Source organism: Nerophis ophidion, linkage group LG05 (assembly GCF_033978795.1).
Source record: "Nerophis ophidion isolate RoL-2023_Sa linkage group LG05, RoL_Noph_v1.0, whole genome shotgun sequence".
Lineage (NCBI taxonomy): Eukaryota > Metazoa > Chordata > Actinopteri > Syngnathiformes > Syngnathidae > Nerophis > Nerophis ophidion.
The window spans coordinates 11114959-11137401 of record NC_084615.1 but is presented as its reverse complement, the minus strand read 5'-3'; the positions used below and the strand labels follow the sequence as shown (position 1 = coordinate 11137401).

The following is a 22443-nucleotide window of genomic DNA, read 5'->3' as shown; positions in this document are numbered from 1 at the left end:
ACCTGGCGCACAGGTGGAGCATGATAGCATGAATGATCGTCTTCGCGGTAAAAGCAGGCACGGAAAAAGTTCATTGAAATAAGACGGTCTGCACCACTTTTCAAGTATTAGTAGATCACGTGACACGCCCACTAATTATTTTTGCACACGCTGTCTAGCTTGTGGTGTTTGGATCTTAGTAAATCATGCCTAAGTTTTTTCATTTAGGAAAACTGCGCCTGTCGCCGATTGCGGCTTCATTTTTCATCTCAGTTTTTCGTTTCCAATATGGTGGATGGCTAATGGTGGTAAATAGAATGAAACACATTCACTCAAGGATATGAGCGCCGTGACGACTCCGGTGGCCACGCCCAGAGCGAAGGAGCCGCTGAAGATGCCGAGGAACATCCCAAAGGACTTGAGCAAGGCCATGACCTCGAAAGTGTGGCTGTTGTCGCCTTCTGGCTGGTACGCCACGATGGACCTGACAGCGCAAAGAAAGCAGCGTAAGAGACAAACTGTACATGTCCTTCTTCACTATTGTCCTGGGCAAGGTTGAAATACGGTTATTAGGATCACTGCCTGAGAAAGATTTAGACAGAGGTGAAGTCATGTGGTCCATGTTAGTGTCGGGGGTAAAACATCATCAGGGTTGCATGACAAACAAACCAAATCCCATCCCAGTAGGAACCAATGACCTGTCCTTAAATTTATGTGGAGCGGCACAAGAAAAGAATGCAAACCCTGCAGGGTTCCTGAGTACAACTTTGCAACAAGTGTGACAGGACTTACGCAGGACCATACTTGCCAACCTTGAGACCCCTGCTTTCGGGAGGTTGGGGGCGTGGTTAAGAGGGGAGGAGTATATTTACAGCTAAAATTCACCAAGTCAAGTATTTCATGTATATTTATAAATATACATGAAATACTTGAATTTCAGTGTTCATTTATTTACACATGTACACACACATAACACTCATCTACTCATTGTTGAGTTAAGGGTTGAATTGTCCATCCTTGTTCTATTCTCTGTCACTGTTTTTCTAACCATGCTGAACACCCTCTCTGATGATGCATTGCTGTGTGGCATGCACAAAAGTGCTTTCATCAAATGCACTAGAGTCTGGAATCTTCCATCTCTCCCTGGCATGGCCCAAAACTGGTCAATCTTTGCTTCCTGAGGAAGATCTTCACTGCCAAGCACTTGGTAGTCCACTGCTTCTTCCAGGAGGCTATCCAGGTCCAATCGCAGCTAAGGCTTGGAACTTACGAGCGTAATTCTTTATCTTACTCGTCGTCGCCACGGCTGTATCTTCCTTGTTCTTCTGCTTCATCTCCTTGTTGTGCGCGCAGTTGTGCACTGCACTCTCTAAAAGCCGTAGATGTTATTGTCACATATGCATGTACAGTAGATGGCAGTATTGTCCTGTTTAAGAGTGTCACAACATTGCTGTTTACGGCAGACGAACTGCTTTACGGAAGACGAAAATATGACTGCTGTTGTTGTGTGTTGTTACCGCGCTGGGAGGACGTTAATGAAACTGCCTAACAATAAACCCAGATAAGAAACCAAGAACTCGCCCTCGATCATTCTACAGTTATAACGTCATGGGGCGGACACGCTGTTTATATTGTGGGAAAGCGGACGTGAAAACAGGCTGCCCTCACTCAGGTCTGCATGGAGCTGGAGGGGGCGTGGCCTCCAGCTCCGCCTGAATTTCGGGAGATTTTCAGGAGAAAACTTGTCCCGGGAGGTTTTCGGGAGAGGCGTTGAATTTGGGGAGTCTCCCGGAAAATCCGGGAGGGTTGGCAAGTATGCGCAGGACACAACAATAGTCTTTGTGTCTCATTTATAACCGCCTAAAAAGAGCAGAACGACCACCGATTTGTCCCAAAAACACACCACGATCACCACCACCACCACCACCACCGTCTACTTAGTGCACCCGTTCACTGTGTGGATCTGAGCCTCCTGGCAGGGATTAGAGCCTCCACAGGGCTCCATGTTAGACTGAATACTTCTGTGGAAATAGTAAGAGAATGCCACTTAGAGCAGGGATTGACTACATTATTATCATCATCAGTACTACAGGGCGGTGTCGGCTCTGTGGGTGTGGCGAAAAGAACGAAACAAATGACCATTATTGTAATAACCACTTCTCCATTCTGAACATGCATACTTTTCTATTGGTGTGTAATGTTTGTATGTCCTAAAAAGATGTTTATGAATGGAATATGAATATGTTGCAAACAGTTGTGAAAAGTACTGTGCTCACTATTTGGCAAGCTATTGCCACACTTTAGGAATGGCAGAAAGCAGCATTATTGTACAGATACTACGGTGGACATTGCATAATTGGCCGTCACGCAATTACAACACTCAAAAGCAGTGAAGTTGTCACCTTGTGTAAATGCTCAATTAAAACAAATCCCTTTCAACTTATATTCAATTGAATAGACTGCAAAGACAAGATATTTCATCTTCACACTGACAAACCTATGTTATTTGTTTTGCAAATAATCAGGAAGTTGGAATGTAATGGCAGCAACACATGTCAAAAAAGGCATTTTTACCAGTGTGTTACATGGCCTTTCCTTTGAACAACACTCAGTGCAGGTTTGGGAACTGAGGAGACACATTTTTGAAGTGGAATTCTTTCCCATTCTTGCTTGATGTACAGCTTAAGTTGTTCAACAGTCTCCTGCCTCCTATTTTAAGCCTTCATATTTTCAATGTCTGGACTACAGGCAGGCCAGTCTAGTACCCTGCACTCTTTTACTATGAAGCCACGCTGTTGGAACACCTGGCTTGGCATGGTCTTGCTGAAATAAGCAGGGGCGTCCATGAAAACATATGTTGCTCCAAAAGCTGTATGTACCTTTCAGCATTAATGGTGCCTTCACAGATGTGTAAGTTAGCCATGCCTTGGCCACTAATACACCCCCATACCATCACACATGCTGCCTAGAACACTTTCACCCTACAACAACCACTAATACACCCCCATACCATCACACATGCTGCCTAGAACACTTTCACCCTACAACAACCACTAATACACCCCCATACCATCACACATGCTGCCTAGAACACTTTCACCCTACAACAATCACTAATACACCCCCATACCATCACACATGCTGCCTAGAACACTTTCACCCTACAACAATCACTAATACACCCCCATACCATCACACATGCTGCCTAGAACACTTTCACCCTACAACAATCACTAATACACCCCCATACCATCACACATGCTGCCTAGAACACTTTCACCCTACAACAATCACTAATACACCCCCATACCATCACACATGCTACCTAGAACACTTTCACCCTACAACAATCACTAATACACCTCCATACCATCACACATGCTGCCTAGAACACTTTCACCCTACAACAATCACTAATACACCCCCATACCATCACACATGCTGCCTACAACACTTTCACCCTACAACAATCACTAATACACCCCCATACCATCACACATGCTGCCTAGAACACTTTCACCCTACAACAATCACTAATACACCCCCATACCATCACACATGCTGCCTAGAACACTTTCACCCTACAACAATCACTAATACACCCCCATACCATCACACATGCTGCCTAGAACACTTTCACCCTACAACAATCACTAATACACCCCCATACCATCCCACATGCTGCCTAGTATACTTTCACCCTACAACAATCCGGATGCTTATTTTCCTCTTTGGTCCGCAGTTTCCAAAAACAATGTGAAATAAGGACTCATCAGCCCACAGAACACTTTTCCACTTAGCATCAGTCCATCTTAGATGAGCTCGGCCCAGCGAAGCGTTTCTGGGTGTTGTTGATAAATGGCTTTGGCTTTGCATAGTAGAGTTTCAACTTGCACTTACAGATGTAGCGACCCACTGTAGTTACTGACAGTGGTTTTCTGAAGTGTTCCTGAGCCCATGTGGTGATACCCTTTACACACTGATGTCCCTTTTTAATGTACCCCTCAGTAATCCTTCAGTACTGCCTGAGGGATTTAAGGTCATGGCCTTGCTGCTTACGTGCAGTGATTTTTCCACATTGTCTGAACCTTTTGATGATATTACGGGGCGTGGATGGTGAAATCCCTAAATTCCTAGTTGAGAAATGTTGTTCTTCAACAATTTGCTCAGGCATTTGTTGACAAAGTGGTGACCCTCGCCCCGTCCTTGTTTGTGAATGAGTGAGCATTTCATGGAAGCTGCTTTTATAGCCAATCATGGCACCCACCTGTTCCCAATTAGCCTGTTCACCTGTGCCATGTTCCACATAAGTCTTTGATGAGCATTCCTCAACTTTATCACTCTTTTTTGCCACTTGTGACAGCTTTTTTGAAACATGTTGTCGGCATCAAATGTTAAATGAGCTAATATTTGCAAAAAATACCAAAGTTTGTCAGTGTGAAGATGAAATATCTTGTCTTTGCAGTCTATTCAATTGAATATAAGTTGAAAAGGAGGTGTTGTTTATTTAGCATTTACACATGGTGACAACTTCACTACTTTTCGGGTTTGTACAAAAAGTGAGTAAAAAAAAAACCAATACGTTTATAAATACAAACATTCTTCTGTCGCTTCTTGCTGTTATTTTTAAGATGAGCACACATTGAGCAGTTATGTGTAGTGCAAAAATGCTCAGAGACTCCAGCTTCCAAATTTAAAAATTCAGTGTATACAAATTCAATGTAAAAAAAATTCAGAGTAAAAAAAAAAAAATCAGTGCTAAAAAATTCAGTGCATAAAAATTTGGTGTAAAAAAAATCAGTGCTGCAAATCGTAGGGTAAAAAAATTTTAAAGCTAAAAAAATTCCGTTCACAACAATTTGCGGCTCTTAAAAGCAAGACTCATTTCCCGTAAATTAAGACTGAAGCAGCCAATGAGGTGTCAAGATTGAAGTCATGTGACAGGGTTTCTTAAAACATAATAATAAGACATAATACAACATATATAATAGCATTTCAATGTAGCTCGCTGGATATTTTCAAACTATAGAGATGATTGCAATGGTAAAACTCTGCACTATTGATTGACATAGGGGTTACTACGGTAACCATAGGAAGCTCTGCTTTATGCAGACCAGCCTCAGAGTGTGATACCATTTTAGTATCAGTCATTATTTTGTGAGTGTTTCTACCATCATAGCATTTTAGTATCAGTCATTATTGAGTGAGTGTTTCTACCATCATAGCATTTTAGTATCAGTCATTATTGAGTGAGTGTTTCTACCATCATAGCATTTTAGTATCAGTCACTATTGAGTGAGTGTTTCTACCATCATAACATTTTAGTATCATTCATTATTGAGTGAGTGTTTCTACCATCATAGCATTTTAATAACAGTCATAATTGTGTGAGTGTTTCTACCATCATAGCATTTTAGTATCATTAACTGTGTGAGTGTTTCTACCATCATAGCATTTTAGTATCAGTCATTATTGTGTGAGCGTTTCTACCATCATAGCATTTTAGTATCAGTCATTATTGAGTGAGTGTTTCTACCATCATAGCATTTTAGTATCAGTCATTATTGACTGAGTGTTTCTACCATCATAGCATTTTAGTATCATTCATTATTGAGTGAGTGTTTCTACCATCATAGCATTTTAGTATCAGTCATTATTGTGTGAGTGTTTCTACCATCATAGCATTTTAGTATCAGTCATTATTGAGTGAGTGTTTCTACCATCATAGCATTTTAGTATCAGTCATTATTGAGTGAGTGTTTCTACCATCATAGCATTTTAGTATCAGTCATTATTGAGTGAGTGTTTCTACCATCATAGCATTTTAGTATCAGTCATTATTGTGTGAGTGTTTCTACCATCATAGCATTTTAGTATCAGTCATTATTGAGTGAGTGTTTCTACCATCATAGCATTTTAGTATCATAGCATTTTAGTATCAGTCATTATTGTGTGAGTGTTTCTACCATCATAGTATTTTAGTATCATTAATTGTGTGAGTGTTTCTACCATCATAGCATTTTAGTATCAGTCATTATTGTGTGAGTGTTTCTACCATCATAGCATTTTAGTATCAGTCATTATTGAGTGAGTGTTTTTACCATCATAGCATTTTAGTATCAGTCATTATTGAGTGAGTGTTTCTACCATCATAGGATTTTAGTATCAGTCGTTATTGAGTGAGTGTTTCTGCCATCATAGCATTTTAGTATCAGTCATTATTGAGTGAGTGTTTCTACCATCATAGCATTTTAGTATCAGTCATTATTGAGTGAGTGTTTCTACCATCATAGCATTTTAGTATCAGTCATTATTGTGTGTGTTTCTACCATCATAGCATTTTAGTATCAGTCATTATTGAGTGAGTGTTTCTACCATCATAGCATTTTAGTATCAGTCATTATTAAGTGAGTGATTCTACCATCATAGCATTTTAGTATCATTAATTGTGTGAGTGTTTCTACCATCACAGCATTTTAGTATCATTCATTATTGAGTGAGTGTTTCTACCATCATAGCATTTTAGTATCATTGTGTGAGTGTTTCTACCATCATAGCATTTTAGTATCATTCATTATTGAGTGAGTGTTTCTACCATCATAGCATTTTAGTATCATTAATTGTGTGAGTGTTTCTACCATCATAGCATTTTAGTATCATTCATTATTGAGTGAGTGTTTCTACCATCATAGCATTTTAGTATCAGTCATTATTGTGTGAGTGTTTCTACCATCACAGCATTTTAGTATCAGTCATTATTGAGTGAATGTTTCTACCATCATAGCATTTTAGTATCATTCATTATTGAGTGAGTGTTTCTACCATCATAGCATTTTAGTATCAGTCATTATTGAGTGAGTGTTTCTACCATCATAGCATTTTAGTATCAGTCATTATTGAGTGAGTGTTTCTACCATCGTGGGATCAACTTTTGTCTTTTTCTGCAGAATCCAGGGATTGTTTTCCCAAAAGCACAGCAATGTTCGCTGTTAAAGTGTTGCTAAAAAGAGATAGGAGCACGTACATAAGGTCACATGGTATGTGCTGCATTACCTGCCTCATCGCAAGACTACTGTCACGTGACTTTAAACTTGACACCTCATTGGCTGCTCCTGAGACGCGATCGATTGCTTCAGTCTTACATTACCGGAAGTGGGTCTTGCGTTTAAAACAGCACATTTTTAAAGACTGAATTTTTCAGCACTGATTTTTTTCAGCACTGAATCGATTTTCGGGGCGGTATAGCTCGGTCGGTACAGTGGCCGTGCCAGCGACTTGAGGGTTCCAGGTTCGATCCCCGCTTCCGCCATCCTAGTCACTGCCGTTGTGTCTTAGAGCAAGACACTTTACCCACCTGCTCCAAGTGCCACCCACACTGATTTAAATGTAACTTAGATATTGGCTTTTTAGCACTGATTTTTTTTCCATCGATTTTTTTTTTTAAGTAAAACTTTTTTACCCACTGCCTTTCTCAGCTCTGAATTTTTATACACTGAATTTTTCTATACTGAACTTTAAAACACTACATTTAATTACACAGATTTTTTTAGCATTGAATTTTTCAGTTTTGAATGTTTAAACACTGCATTTTAACACACAGAATTTTTCAGCACTGAATTTAATTACACTGTTATTTTAAGCACTGAATTTTTTTCACAGATTTTTTTTTTACATGGAATTTTTAAACACTGAATTCTTCAGCACTGATTTTTTTTTTCTACACTGAACTTTTAACAACTGAATTTAATGACACTGATTTTTTAGCACTGAATCTTTTACACAGATTTTTTTTTTAATACAGAATTTTTAAACATTGAATTTTTTTACATGTAATTTTTCCGCACTGAATTTTTTTACACTGAATTTTTCTATACTGAACTTTAAAACACTGAATTTAATCAATCAATCAATCAATCAATGTTTACTTATATAGCCCTAAATCACTAGTGTCTCAAAGGGTTGCACAAACCACCACGACATCCTAACACTGTTTTTTTTAGCACTGAAAAATTGTTCAGTTTTGAATGTTTAAACACTGAATTTTTATACACTGAATTTTTTTAGCACTGAATTTAATTACAATGATATTTTTAGCACTGAATTATTTTACGCAGATTTTTTTTTAAAACTGAATTTTCCGGCAATTAATTTTTTTTACACTGAACTTTTAAAGACTGAATTTTTACACACTAGAATTTAAAACACTGAATTTAATTACACTGATTTTTTTAGCACTGAAAAATTGTTCACTTTTGAATGTTTGAACACTGAATTTTTATACACTGAATTTTTTTAGCACTGAATTTAATTACAATGATATTTTTAGCACTGAATTTTTTTTTTAAACTGAATTTTCCGGCAATTAATTTTTTTTACACTGAACTTTTAAAGACTGAATTTTTACACACTAGAATTTAAAACATTGAATTTAATCACACAGATTTTTTAGCACTGAATTTTCCAGCTCTGAATTTTTTTTACATTTAATTTTTTAACACTGAATTCTTCAGCGCTGATTTTTTTTTTTTACACTGAACTTTTAATAACTGAATTTAATTACGCTGATTTTTTAGCACCAAATCTTATACACTAATTTTTTTTTTTTACAGAGAATTTTTAAACATTGAATTTTTTTAATGGAATTTGTTACACTGATTTGAATGACACTGCGGAAAAGACAACTTAGTGCGGGAACACAAACCACAGTTTTATAAGTGGGACTTACGAGGAGAGAACCAGAGCCACGGCGTCGTTGAGCACGCTCTCGCCAAACAATAGCGCGTACAAGTCCACGTCCACCTGCAGCTCGTTGAAGATGGCCAGCACCGTCACTATGGCAACACGGGACAAAAGGTGATTGTGTGTGCTTGGTGACACCGTGGTGCTGGTCCAAATGAGGTCCACGTTCTACTTATACGTGTAAATGAACACATGGAAAGACGCACCAGGGTCTGTGGCGGAGACGATGGCGCCGAAGAACAGACAGTCGGTGAAGAAGAAGTCCCCGCCGAGTTGTCCCATCTTCTTCATCAGCATCACGCAGCCGTACATTAATAAACTGGCAAACAGGCACAGGCATAATAATCACAATAATTCCAGGAATAATTAGATGAGACTCTTACCCGATGACAAAACAGGAAATGACCGTCCCCAAGAAGGCGTACGCCAGGATGGAGCCCATGTTGCGAAAAAAGTGTCTCTGCAGGACACAGACGTCAACACAGCATGAATGTCTGTTGATGATGTCATCAAGAAGGGACGCCATGGTTTCCTCACCCTCTTTAAGCTGTAGCCAGCGTGGAAGATGATGGGCGGGAGCAGGATGTTAAAGAACACTTCAGGGTCGAAGGTCACCTGGCTCAGGCATAAAACAGATGTAGTTAACAGAAATAATGATGACAATATTAATTACATTGAACGGGCCCTCGCCGCTGTAGTCACGACCTTCCCGATGGCCCGACCCAAATTAGAACATTTGTTTCCATGCCTGACGCACCTGCAAAATAAGGGGACTTTTCCTGCAAGATAAAGGCCGCAAAAGGCGTGCAGACGTTTACAATAAAAAAACACGGCAATTTCAGCGTGCTCGGCGTGGCTCCTGAGTGCCTTGCTTTGCTGTTTGGGATGAAGATCGAAATTAAATCAAATCATTTGAAATAAATTCAAATGAAATAAATCCTCATTGATAGCAGCTGGGTTTAAGATATGAACTAGTGACACAGACTTATTAACGTTTCCTCTTTTGTGGCCAAACATCAAATCAAAACTTGGCGTAGGCCACGCCCACATCCTGTCAATTGCTCAACATTTTTTTGCAATTCATCATCAGCCATCATTTCTCTGATCACCTTAGGCAAGATTGGTGAAGGGGTGGGGCAGTTTTTAGTCTCTGCCCACTACAGGTAGGTAGGACCAGGTACTGACCGATCGGGCACTTCAGGGTGTCATAATAATAATAATAATAATAATAATAATAATAATAATAATTAAAGCTGCAAGCAGTGTTGGTCGGGTCCGCCTTTGGCTGCTGCCCCCGAGACCCACGGCCGGATAAGCGGTAGAAGACGCCTTGGTGCCACTATTTTGAGAATCTAATGCATTGTGAAAGTAATGCAGTTGTTGTATTGAAGTGAAAATATCAAACTTCCTGTTGATTTTTGCTAAATTATGTTAATTATTAAAATGTAGGTCTAAATGAGACCTACATAGTGGTTTTTGTTTCATGTCTCTTTGACATTCCTACCGGAAGTTACAAGCAGTTTTGTCTGTGTTTTCTTCCTAGGAGCAGTATGTCTGTGTTGTATTCCTAGGGGGCGCTAGAGCACAATTTTGAGTTTTGGGTTTTTTTTTTTTTTATTAGCTCGCAATTGTTGGCAGTCCTGATGTGTGTGCCAAGTTTGGTGAGTTTTGAAGCATTGTAAAGGGGTCAAATTACAGATGAAAGAGGCAAAAATTACATTTTTTAGGAAAATTTGCGCGGGTGTTCTTTGAAGGCACGTAAAATCAAAACCGGAGCAGTAATCAAAACTCTGATCGATACTTTTAGTCAGAAGGGTCCAAACTCTCTCCTGTGCGAGTTTGAAGCCGAAACGACAAACGCACTTGGAGGAGTTTTCATTTGAAAAAAGGTGACAAGTTTTCACAAAACTTTTATTTTGAAGGGGTAATTGCCAACTTCCTGTTCATTTTTTCTGCATGCTGTCCATCCATCCATCCATCCATCCATTTACTACCGCTTATTCCCTTTCGGGGTCGCGGGGGGTGCTGGCGCCTATCTCAGCTACAATCGGGCGGAAGGCGGGGTACACCCTGGACAAGTCGCCACCTCATCGCAGGGCCAACACAGATAGACAGACAACATTCACACTCACATTCACACACTAGGGCCAATTTAGTGTTGCCAATCAACCTATCCCCAGGTGCATGTCTTTGGAAGTGGGAGGAAGCCGGAGTACCCGGAGGGAACCCACGCATTCACGGGGAGAACATGCAAACTCCACACAGAAAGATCCCGAGCCTGGATTTGAACCCAGGACTGCAGGACCTTCGTATTGTGAGGCAGACGCACTAATCCCTCTGCCACCGTGCAGGCTGTCAATTATTAAAATGTAGGTCTAAGTGAGACCTACATAAAACTTTTTGTTTCATGTCTTTGCGGCATTCCTACTGGAAGTTACAAGCAATTTTGTTTGTGTTTTCTTCCTAGGAGCAGTTTTTTCTGTGTTTTATTAAAAAATTGCGCTAGAGTGCATTTTTTGATTTTGGGGTTTGTTTTTTTTCATTAGATCGCAATTTTCGCCAGTCCAGATGTGTGTGCCAAGTTTGGTGAGTTTTGAAGCATTTCAAGGGGGTCAAATTACAGCGCAAAGAGGCAAAAATTGCATTTTTTGCGCAAATTTTATTTTGAAGGGGTTTTTGCCAACTTCCTGTAGATTTTTGCTGAAAGAAGTGAGTGTATGAAAATTGGGTCTAAGTCAGACCTACATAGGAGTTTTTGTTTCATGTCGCTATGACATTCCTAACAGAAGTTACATGCAGTTTTGTCTGTAATTTTTTCCTAGGGGGCGCTAGAGCGCAATTTTCATTTTGGGGGATTGGTTGCTTAATATGTTGGGAAGGTTTGCTGTGTCAAATTTGGTGAGTTTTGAAGCATGTCAAGGGGGTCAAATTACAGCGCGTAGGTGCGGAATAATAATAAAACACAGCAGTTTCAATAGGGTCCTTGGCCCATGGCAAAGGACCCCACAGGAGCCTAATAATAATAATACTGCGGACCCTAATAATAATAATAATAATGGATTAGATTTTTTTTATATCTCGCTTTTCTCTTATAAGATACTCATCGATTCTAGCAAATAAGATCAAGATCTGAATTAGTGAAGCCGAGTTATTAACGTTTTGTGGCAAATCATCGGAGCAATGTTTGGGCGGCTGGCCACGCCCACATCTTATGGCGTAGGCCAGTGGTTCCCAAATGGGGGTACGCGTACCCCTGGGGGTACTTGAAGGTAGGCCAAGGGGTACGTGATATTTGTTAAAAATATTCTAAAAATAGCAACAATACAAAAATCCTTTATAAATATATTTATTGAATAATACTTCAACAAAATATGAATGTAAGTTCATCAACTGTGAAAAGAAATACAACAATGCAATATTCAGTGTTGACAGCTAGATTTTTCATAAATATTGATGTTAAAGATTTCTTTTTTGTGAAGAAATGTTTAGAATGAAGTTGATGAATGCAGATGGATCTCTATTACAATCCCCAAAGAGGGCTCTTTCAGTTGATGATTACTTCTATGTGGAGAAATCTTCATTTAGAATTGAATCACTTGTTTATTTTTCAATAAGTGTTTTAGTTATTTTTATATCTTTTTTTCCAAATAGTTCAAGAAAGACCACTAGGAATGAGCAATATTTTGCACTGTTGTACAGTGTAATAAATCAGAAACTGATGACATGGTGCTGTATTTTACTTCTTGATCTCTTTTTTTCAAACAAAAAAAGCATTGCACTGATTAGGGGGTACTTGAATTAAAAAAATGTTCAGAGGGGGTACATCAGTGAAAAAAGGTTGAGAACCACTGGCGTCTGCAATGTATCATCACCTCTATGTGTAGTACCTGTCATTTGGCCACAGTCCCTAGGAGGACTTTGTTCACCCAAAAATGGAAGACCAAAACCAAAATGGCCGACTTCCTGTTCATATTCAGGTATTTGAGACTTTTATGTGCGTCCCGTCATGATACATACTCTATATTGCCAAAAGTATTTGGGTACCCAACCAATTGATGAGAACCAGGTGCACTAATCACAGGTGTATCTAAACAAGCACTTCGGCATGGAGACTGTTTCTACAAACATTTGTGAAAGAATGGGCCGCTCTCAGTGATTTCCAGCGTGGAACTGTCACAGGATGCCACCTGTGCAACAAATCCAGTCGTAAAATTTCCTCGCTCCTAAATATTCCAAAGTCCTCTTTATTCTAAGAAAAGTGAAGAGTTTGGGAACAACAGCAAGTCAGCCACCAAGTGGTAGGCCAGGTAAACTGACAGAGAGGTCAGCATAGTGCAAAGACTTTCTGCACAGTCACTTGCTACACAGCTCATGTCACCTTCCAATTAGCCCACGTACAGTACGCAGAGAGCTTCATGGAATGGGTTTCCATGGCCGGGCCGCTGCATCTAAGCCATACATCACAAAGCCCAATGCAAAGCGTGGGATGCAGTGGTGTAAAGGAAATCACCACTGGACTCAAGAGCAGTGGAGACGCCTTCTCTGGACTGATAAATCACACTTTTTCATCCGTCAATCTGATGGACCATTCTGGGTTTGGAGGTTGCCAGGAAAACGCTACATTTCGGTGTGAAATTTTGGTGGAGGAGGAATTTTTTAATAATGAATGAGGGAAAAACGGAAATTTTAGTTTCTGGTCCGGGCCTCACTGACTTGGGACCATTGCAAAATGATGTGCGTCCCAAAGTCACCAGCCTTGGCGTCACTATAGACAGCGATTTTAAACTAGACAAACAAGTCAATGGCGTTTTAAAATCGTGTTTTTATCACCTTCGTCTTTTAGTAAAGGTTAAACCGTTTTTATCTTTTAACCTTTTTGAAGAAGTGCTGCATGCTTTTATTTCAAGTGGCCTGGACTACTGCAATGCACTTTATGCTGGCATTAGTCAAAAAGCTCTCTCCCGGTTGCAGTTAGTCCAGAACGCGGCAGCAGGACTTTTAACAGGGGCCAGGAAACACCAGCATATAACCCCAATTCTTCAGAGTTTGCACTGGCTCCCTGTTCATTTTAGAATTGATTTTAAAACATTGCTGTTTGTTTTTAAATCTTTACATGGACTGGCACCTCAATATATCTCGGACCTTATCCAAATTTACATTCCTGCGCGCGCTCTGAGGTCCGAGAGCCAGTTCCAGCTCGTGGTGCCCAAGACCAGACTTAAGACCAGGGGAGACAGGGCCTTCTCTGTGGTCGGCCCTAAGCTCTGGCACACTCTGCCGCTCCATGTTCAAACTGCTTCCACAGTGGAGTGTTTTAAGTCTCGTCTTAAGACCCACTTTTATTCTTTGGCTTTTAACACTACGTGAGTTGTGTGGTCCTCTGTTGTCTGTTCTCCTCTGTGTTTTTTATACACTTTGATTTCTATTTTACTGTTTTAATTGATTTTACCCTTTAAAATAGTTTTTAATCATATTTGTTTTTATTGGTTTTATATTGGGTTTTCAGGGCCCATCTATTTTGACTTCGCTACTTAAAAAACTATTATTTAAACCTTCCCGTACCGACTCCGCATTTATGGCCTGGCACGATCACGGTATCACCACTGTGGAAGACCTCTATACAGATGGCGTGTTCTCATCCTTCGCTGAACTTTCTTCCAAATACGATTTGCCAAACTCCCACCTTTTTCGTTTCTTTCAGGTGAGGGACTTCGTAAAGAAGCAGTTCCCACACTTCCCAAATCGTCCCCCGGAAACTCTTATAGATACATTGCTATCTCTGAGCTCAAATCATTAAAAATGTATCTCTGTGATTATACCTCCTTAAGCTCAGTTGCTCCAAACTCTTTATCAGTGATAAAAGCCTCGTGGGAGAGCGATCTTAACATCAACATATCTGATAAACTCTGGAACTCTGCCCTGAAACTGGTCCACTCCTCCTCGATTTGTGCCCGTCATGGTCTCATCCAATGCAAAGTAATCCATAAAATTCACTACACTAATGCAAAACTATCCAAAATCTACCCCACTGTTAGCAATACCTGTAATAGATGCAAACAATCTCCGGCTGATCATGTCCATATGTTCTGGTCCTGCTCTAAATTATGTTCCTTTTGGGAGGACATTTTTGACACTATCGGAAAGGCATACGGTCAAGACTTTCCCTCCAACCCATTGTCAGCCATTTTCGGCATATGCCCTGATAGCATATGCCCTGTGCCACTAAAACGCGCTGTGGCTTTTACGACCTTGCTGGCCAGGCGACTGATCTTGTTCAATTGGAAGCTGGCTCACCCCCCATCACACGGCCGTTGGATTAAAGAGGTTCTTTATCATTTAAAATTGGAAAAACTTAGCTTTTCACTAAATGGCTCAGCTCAAGTGTTTGAAAGTTCATGGAGTCCTTTCTTACTGTATGTCAACTCTCTTGATTTATGTCCAGACGCAGATGAGGAATAATCTCCCTTTTATTTAGTATTATTATTATTTATTTTATTTTTTATTTTTTTCTCCATTTCTCTCTCCTTTTAGTCTCTCTGTTTTTGGTCTTGTATGGGTGTATGTGTGAATGTGTGTGTCTTTGTCGTCTTACTTGTTGTTTGTGCCATGTGTCCCTGGTTGGTTCGACCTGAGTGGGGTGGAAGGGTGGGTGGTTTTAGGGGTAAAGGTATGAATAATTCACTGACTTTAAAATTGTACTGTTTCGACTTGCACCTTTTTTCTATATATGTGAAAAAGTCAATAAAAAAAGTTGGATTATTGGTTTTATATTTATTTATTTTTTGTTTTTATTCAGTCATTGGTGGAGCATAATATGTATATATATTTTTTTTAAATTTATTTTTTACAATTGTTTTTAACATGGCTGTGCAGCACTTTGGAAACATTATTGTTGTTTAAATGTGCTATATAAATAAAGTGGATTGGATTGGATTGGATTATAGTGTGAGGTTGTTCTTCAGGAGTTGGGCTCGGCCCCTTTAGTTCCAGGGAAAGTAACTTTGACTGCTCCAGGATAGCAAAACATTTTGGACAATTCCATGGGATGGCACTTGAAGTTCATATGTGAGCAAAGGCAGGTGGCCAAATACTTTTGGCAATATAGTGTATTTCCTGCGAATTTTCTGTCGATATGATACTGGTAGGAGGAGCTAATTGTTTCTCAATTTTAAAGGTGGCGCTAAGGTAATTTTCAGGACCTCCAAAATATTGAATCTTTCCCATACTTGGCGTGCCTGCAAAATATGAAGACTTTTTTGTGAACGCTCGGGGCCTCAAAAAGGCGTCCAAACGTATCTAAAAAAGAGCAATTTCATAAGGGCCCCACCCTCCATGAAGGCCATGTTTACCTTGCGCAGCATCTCATTGTCCTGCACGTCGTTGACCTCGTTGGCGCCGATCTCGCCCTTCAGCGTGTACTCGTAGAACTTCCCCTTGGAGTTGATGAGCAGCGTGGCGGGGGTGGCGTTGAGGTGGCAGCTCAGTGTCGCGTTGCTGATGTCCCGCGGGACGTGGATGCCGTAGCGCAAGACCACGCCCATCAGTAAACCTGTCGGAGGTAAAGCAGGTGAGGGCGTGTCCAGCATACACCTGATACTATTACCATGAATTGATGAAGGTGGACCCCGACTTAAACAAGTTGAAAAACTTATTGGGGTGTTTACCATTTAGTGGTCAATTGTAGGGGATATGTACTGTACTGTGCAATCTAATAATACAAGTTTCAATCAATCAATCAATCAATACACACCTCCTCACCTTCAATCATCACAACTGGACACACGCTAATATGTTTTCTTCGCCAATCTGGATCCATTTTTGGTCATATTTTGCAGTGATTTGGTGAAACAAACCAAAGCAGGGTTCTTAACCTTTCTGACAACTACAGAGGGGCCCGGGCCCCACTCAAATATAAACACTGAATTCTTTATTCTATTTGAGTGAATTATATTTTATATAGCGCTTTTCTCAAGTGACTCAAAGCGCTTTACATAGTGACACCCAATATCTAAGTTACATGTAAACCAGTGTGGGTGGCACTGGGAGCAGGTGGGTAAAGTGTCTTGCTCAAGGACACAACGGCAGTAACTAGGATGGCACAAGCGGGAATCGAACCTGCAACCCTCAAGTTGCTGGCAAGGCCACTCTACCAACCGAGCTATGTCGCCCCATTTATATTCAATAATTCTATCCGTCCTACATTTTATAACCTTGTCAAATGACAGGAAACCTCGTATTTATTAGTTTTAAATCAGTTATCATTCATCTAAAAAAATAATATCCTTAGGTCAGCCTGATTAGAAAAATAAGTACTATCCAAATATATATTGCATAAGAAGAGACTTAAAAATAACTGACAAAAACAGACAATTACGTTGCACGAAATAAACATGTTTCTTGACTAAACTGTTAATAGTAGCTTCACCACTTTAGTCATCATTTTTGCGCTTAAATAACTTTTTTATGACTCCAGGCTTCTTCTGTTTCTTTGATATTGTCATTACTGCCACAGGTGGTGGAAAAGTGTATTGCAACCTAGCACCACTGCGGCCCACAGGTGTTTTTGCCGGCCCTCTAGGGGGCGCTCACAGCCCAACAGTAGCCCTATGATTAAAATAGTGTTTTTCAACCAGTGTGCCGTGAGATACAGTCTGGTGTGCCGTGGGAGATTATCTAATTTCATTTATTTGGGTTAAAATATTTTTTGCAAAGCAGTAATTCTAGTCTGCAAATGATGTGTTGTTGTTGAGTGTTGGTGCTGTCTAGAGCTCTGCAAAGTAACCGTGTAACACTCTTCCATATCAGTAGGTGGCAGCTGGTAGCTAATTGCCGTGTAGGTGTTGGAAACAGCGGGAGGCAGGGTGCAGGTAAAAGGGTGTCCAATGCTTAAACCAAAAATAAACAAAAGGTGAGTGCCCCTAAGAAAAGGCATTGAAGTTTAGGGAAGGCTATGCAGAACCAAAGTAAAACCAAACTGGCTGCAAAGTCAACAGAAACAGAATGCTGGACGACAGCAAAGACTTACTGTGGAGCAAAGACGGCGTCCACAAAGTACATCCGAACATGACATGACAATCAACAATGTCAACACAAAGAAGGATAGCAACAATCACATATTCTTGATTGCTAAAACAAAGTAGATGCGGGAAATATCGCTCAAAGGAAGACATGAAACTGCTACAGGAAAATACCAAAAAAGACAAAACGCAAACCAAAATAGAAGCGCAACACAAGAAGTAAAAGACTACACACAAGAAAACAGCGAAAAAGTGCAAATAAGTCAGGGTGTGATGTGACAGGTGGTGACAGTACACCTACTTTGAGACAAGAGCTATAGTCATGCATGCGGGCTTATGCTTTAAAGTCATATCCAACAATTGCAACAACAACTTTTTACTGTCCACTGAGTTTCATTTTTTTTAATGATTTCTGCTGGTGGTGTGCCTCTGCATTTTTTCAACGCAACAAATGTGCCTTGGCTCAAAAAAGGTTGGATTAAGAAACCCTGCCCTAAGTAACAGTGTTTTTCAGCATTGAGCTATGTGATACATGTCAATTCTATCCAACTCACGGGGTTAGATAACAGCGCCACCATGTGGTGTATTTGTCAGAACAAACATGGCATGTTTTGACGATTGTTTGTCTTTTTTTTCTTCAGGAGGAGAGGAGTGAGCTGCGTATCGACAGTCCCATTACAAGGTGTTTATGAGGGAGGACGTGACAGGTAGAACCAGATTGTTGCTGCCCCCCACAAATAAATTAATGCGTGCAAAAATGAGGACACCCCCAAATTGCAGCCTCCACTCTTGTCGACGCTGTGCTTCAAGAAATAAACACTGCACCTCTGACGCCATCTTTTCTCTCCTCAGGAAAAGCACAACAGGTGCTGCCAGTTGCACAACACCTGGAAAAACCTGTAGACTCACAAGTCTTGGAGGAGATTCATTTCGTTGTTTCATTTTGGAAGAAAAAAGTGGAGAACACTCTTGACACAAACATATAGTTATTTCAAATGGCACCTTTTCTTGCTCTCACTTAACAACTTTCAGTTGATTTTGGCCAGTGGAGCGAGCGCTAGTGTTTTGCCAGAAAGAAGACCACATTTCCCATGATGCCTAGCGCACATAGCTTCACACTGACAAGATAAAAGCACAATGAGTCAGTAGGACTGATCTCTATTAACCGACATTTGAATCAAACTTTATATTCCTGCTTTGCAGTCTTCACATTGTTTTGTCTTCATGAAGTACTTCAGTTTGTTGCATGGCTGCTCGTGTCAGTCTGGACCTGACAACTATCAAACTGGGGACTATTTATTGCTGGCATGCACATTCATAGATTTGGTGACCACAGGTGAGGCACTAGATGTCCAAAGGGTGGACCACTCATCTGTGCATCAGTTGGTGAATTATCTCCATTCAAGATGATCTCCTGCTGTCCCAGCTATGGACTGGACTCTCACTATTATGTTAGATCCACTATGGACTGGACTCTCTCACTATTATGTTAGATCCACTATGGACTGGACTCACACTATTATGTTAGATTCACTATGGACTGGACTCTCACTATTATGTTAGATCCACTATGGACTGGACTCTCACTATTATGTTAGATCCACTATGGACTGGACTCTCACTATTATGTTAGATCCACTATGGACTGGACTCTCACACTATTATGTTAGATCCACTATGGACTGGACTCTCACACTATTATGTTAGATCCACTATGGACTGGACTCTCACACTATTATGTTAGATCCACTATGGACTGGACTCTCACTATTGTGTTAGATCCACTATGGATTGGACTCTCACACTATTATGTTAGATCTACTATGGAGTGGACTCTCACACTATTAACTAGATCCACTATGGACTGGACTCTCACACTATTAACTAGATCCCCTATGGACTGGACTCTCACACTATTATGTTAGATCCACTATGGACTGGACTCTCACACTATTATGTTAGATCCACCATGGACTGGACTCTCACTATTATGTTAGATCCACTATGGACTGGACTCTCACACTATTATCAATCAATCAATCAATGTTTACTTATATAGCCCTAAATCACTAGTGTCTCAAAGGGCTATTATGATAGATCCACTATGGACTGGACTCTCACTATTATGTTAGATCCACTATGGACTGGACTCTCACTATAATGTTAGATCCACTATGGACTGGACTCTCACTATTATGTTAGATCCACTATGGACTGGACTCTCACTATTATGTTAGATCCACTATGGACTGGACTCTCACTATAATGTTAGATCCACTATGGACTGGACTCTCACTATTATGTTAGATCCACTATGGACTGGACTCTCACTATTATGTTAGATCCACTATGGACTGGACTCTCACACTATTATGTTAGATCCACTATGGACTGGACTCTCACCCTATTACCTAGATCCACTATGGACTGGACTCTCTCACTATTATGTTAGATCCACTATGGACTGGACTCTCACTATTATGTTAGATCCACTATGGACTGGACTCTCACACTATTATGTTAGATCCACTATGGACTGGACTCTTACTATTATGTTAGATCCACTATGGACTGGACTCTCACTATTATGTTAGATCCACTATGGACTGGACTCTCACTATTATGTTAGATCCGCTATGGACTGGACTCTCACACTATTATGTTAGATCCACTATGGACTGGACTGTCACACTATTATGTTAGATCCACTATGGACTGGACTCTCACACTATTATGTTAGATCCACTATGGACTGGACTTTCACTATTATGTTAGATCCACTATGGACTGGACTCACACTATTATGTTAGATCCACTATGGACTGGACTCTCACTATTATGTTAGATCCACTATGGACTGGACTGTCACACTATCATGTTAGATCAACTATGGACTGGACTCTCACTATTATGTTAGATCCACTATGGAATGGACTCTCACTATTATGTTAGATCCACTATGGACTGGACTCTCACTATTATGTTAGATCCACTATGGACTGGACTCTTATACTATTATGTTAGATCCACTATGGACTGGACTCCCACCATTATGTTAGATCCACTATGGACTGGACTCTCACACTATTATGTTAGATCCACTATGGACTAAACTCTCACACTAGACCCATATGGACTGTGTGAGACCATCATTGGTACTTTGACTGTGTGTCTGGTGAAGAGAATGTACAGAAGTCCAGGCTCACCATAGATCATCGCCAGTCCAGTTTCGTGCAGGAAGCGGAAGCGGCGGTGTTTGAACAACCAGATGGTGAGGATGGTGAGGGTGAGGAGCATGATGAAGATTAGCAGGTCCGCACTGTCCTGCCGGTGGCTCTCCTCGGCCTTCTTCTCCGTGACGATGTTCTCATTGGCGCTGTCCTCCTCCTCCTCCTCCTGATGCTGATGCTGAGTCTGTGAAGATGCTCGGCACACGCACCCGCACGCGCACACACACACGCACACCAGCACAAGCAGCCACCGCGTCGTCGTCGCCCCGCTGCGGCCTCGGCCGACAGTCCATTTCGGGGCCATGTCGAGATGTTCGGCGGCGTTGTCGTTGCTGCGTCCAAAACTTTGGGCTGACGTCGCGCGGCAACTGGCCAGACGAGCAGGAAACGACAGCAACAGCGGAATCAATTTGCACCCGGAAGGACAATTGTGGGAAGTGTGCGTTTCAACTTAATAGCGCCACCAAATTGTGTTTAAAGATAGACTGCATACAAGCGGGAAACATGGATGTTCACGTTTTAAAAATAAAATATAAACAATCACACACAAGTATTTTAAACACAAATGTGCGTCCAAAGCCATTTTCTTGCCAATTATAGGCTCGACGAGTTTTACTTTGAAGTGTCCTATTTTGTCGTCCTCTCAACCGGAAGTACTTTGAATGTATTGCTTAAAAACAAAAACAAAAAACAAGTGTCCGATTTTGAATGTGTATCTGGCAAAGCATGGAAATACAAAATGTTCCAATCGAAAAAACAAAATGTTTCAGTACACATAACGTTACGAAACAGTGACATTTTAATGTTTTACTTTCTACATTTTTCGGAAGGGTTCGTGACGTGACGTCACGCGTGACGTTCAATGCGTACGGAAAAAGTTTATCGTGATGATAGAAGAGAAGGATTTTGATCTTCCCTGCACCTTTTGTAACATGCACATTACACCTTATGTTACCTGCACCTTTTGTAACATGCACATTACACCTTATGTTACCTGCACCTTTTGTAACATGCATATTACACCTTATGTTACCTGCACCTTTTGTAACATGCATATTACACCTTATGTTACCTGCACCTTTTGCACCATGCATACTACACCTTATGTTAGCTGCACCTTTTGTACCATGCATACTACACCTTATGTTACCTGCACCTTTTGCACCATGCATACTACACCTTATGTTACCTGCACCTTTTGTACCATGCATACTACACCTTATGTTACCTGCACCTTTTGCACCATGCATACTACACCTTATGTTACCTGCATCTTTTGTACCATGCATACTACACCTTATGTTACCTGCACCTTTTTTACCATGCATACTACACCTTATGTTACCTGCATGTTTTGTAACATGCATATTACACCTTATGTTACCTGCACCTTTTGTAACATGCATCCAGAGACTGTTAGCCACTTGTTTTGGACTTGTGAAGGCACTCCATCACTATGGCAGGCATCTGTCGCTTCA

At 40.6% G+C, this 22443-nt stretch overlaps 1 protein-coding gene across 1 annotated transcript in view; it reads right to left on the bottom strand.

Annotated features, from left to right (window-relative positions):
* Positions 1-21403, bottom strand: part of slc9a6a (solute carrier family 9 member A6a) — a 42098-nt gene extending 20695 nt beyond the window's left edge. Inside the window, exons 1-7 of the mRNA XM_061899982.1 lie at positions 20942-21403; positions 16068-16267; positions 9256-9333; positions 9102-9178; positions 8925-9037; positions 8705-8810; positions 322-463 (exon numbers count right to left, since the gene is read on the bottom strand). Of these exons, the coding sequence (XP_061755966.1) occupies positions 322-463; positions 8705-8810; positions 8925-9037; positions 9102-9178; positions 9256-9333; positions 16068-16267; positions 20942-21269 (1044 nt within the window). The 5' untranslated portion in view covers positions 21270-21403. The remainder of the gene's footprint in view (positions 1-321; positions 464-8704; positions 8811-8924; positions 9038-9101; positions 9179-9255; positions 9334-16067; positions 16268-20941) is intronic.
* Between the last annotated feature and the right edge of the window lie 1040 nt (positions 21404-22443).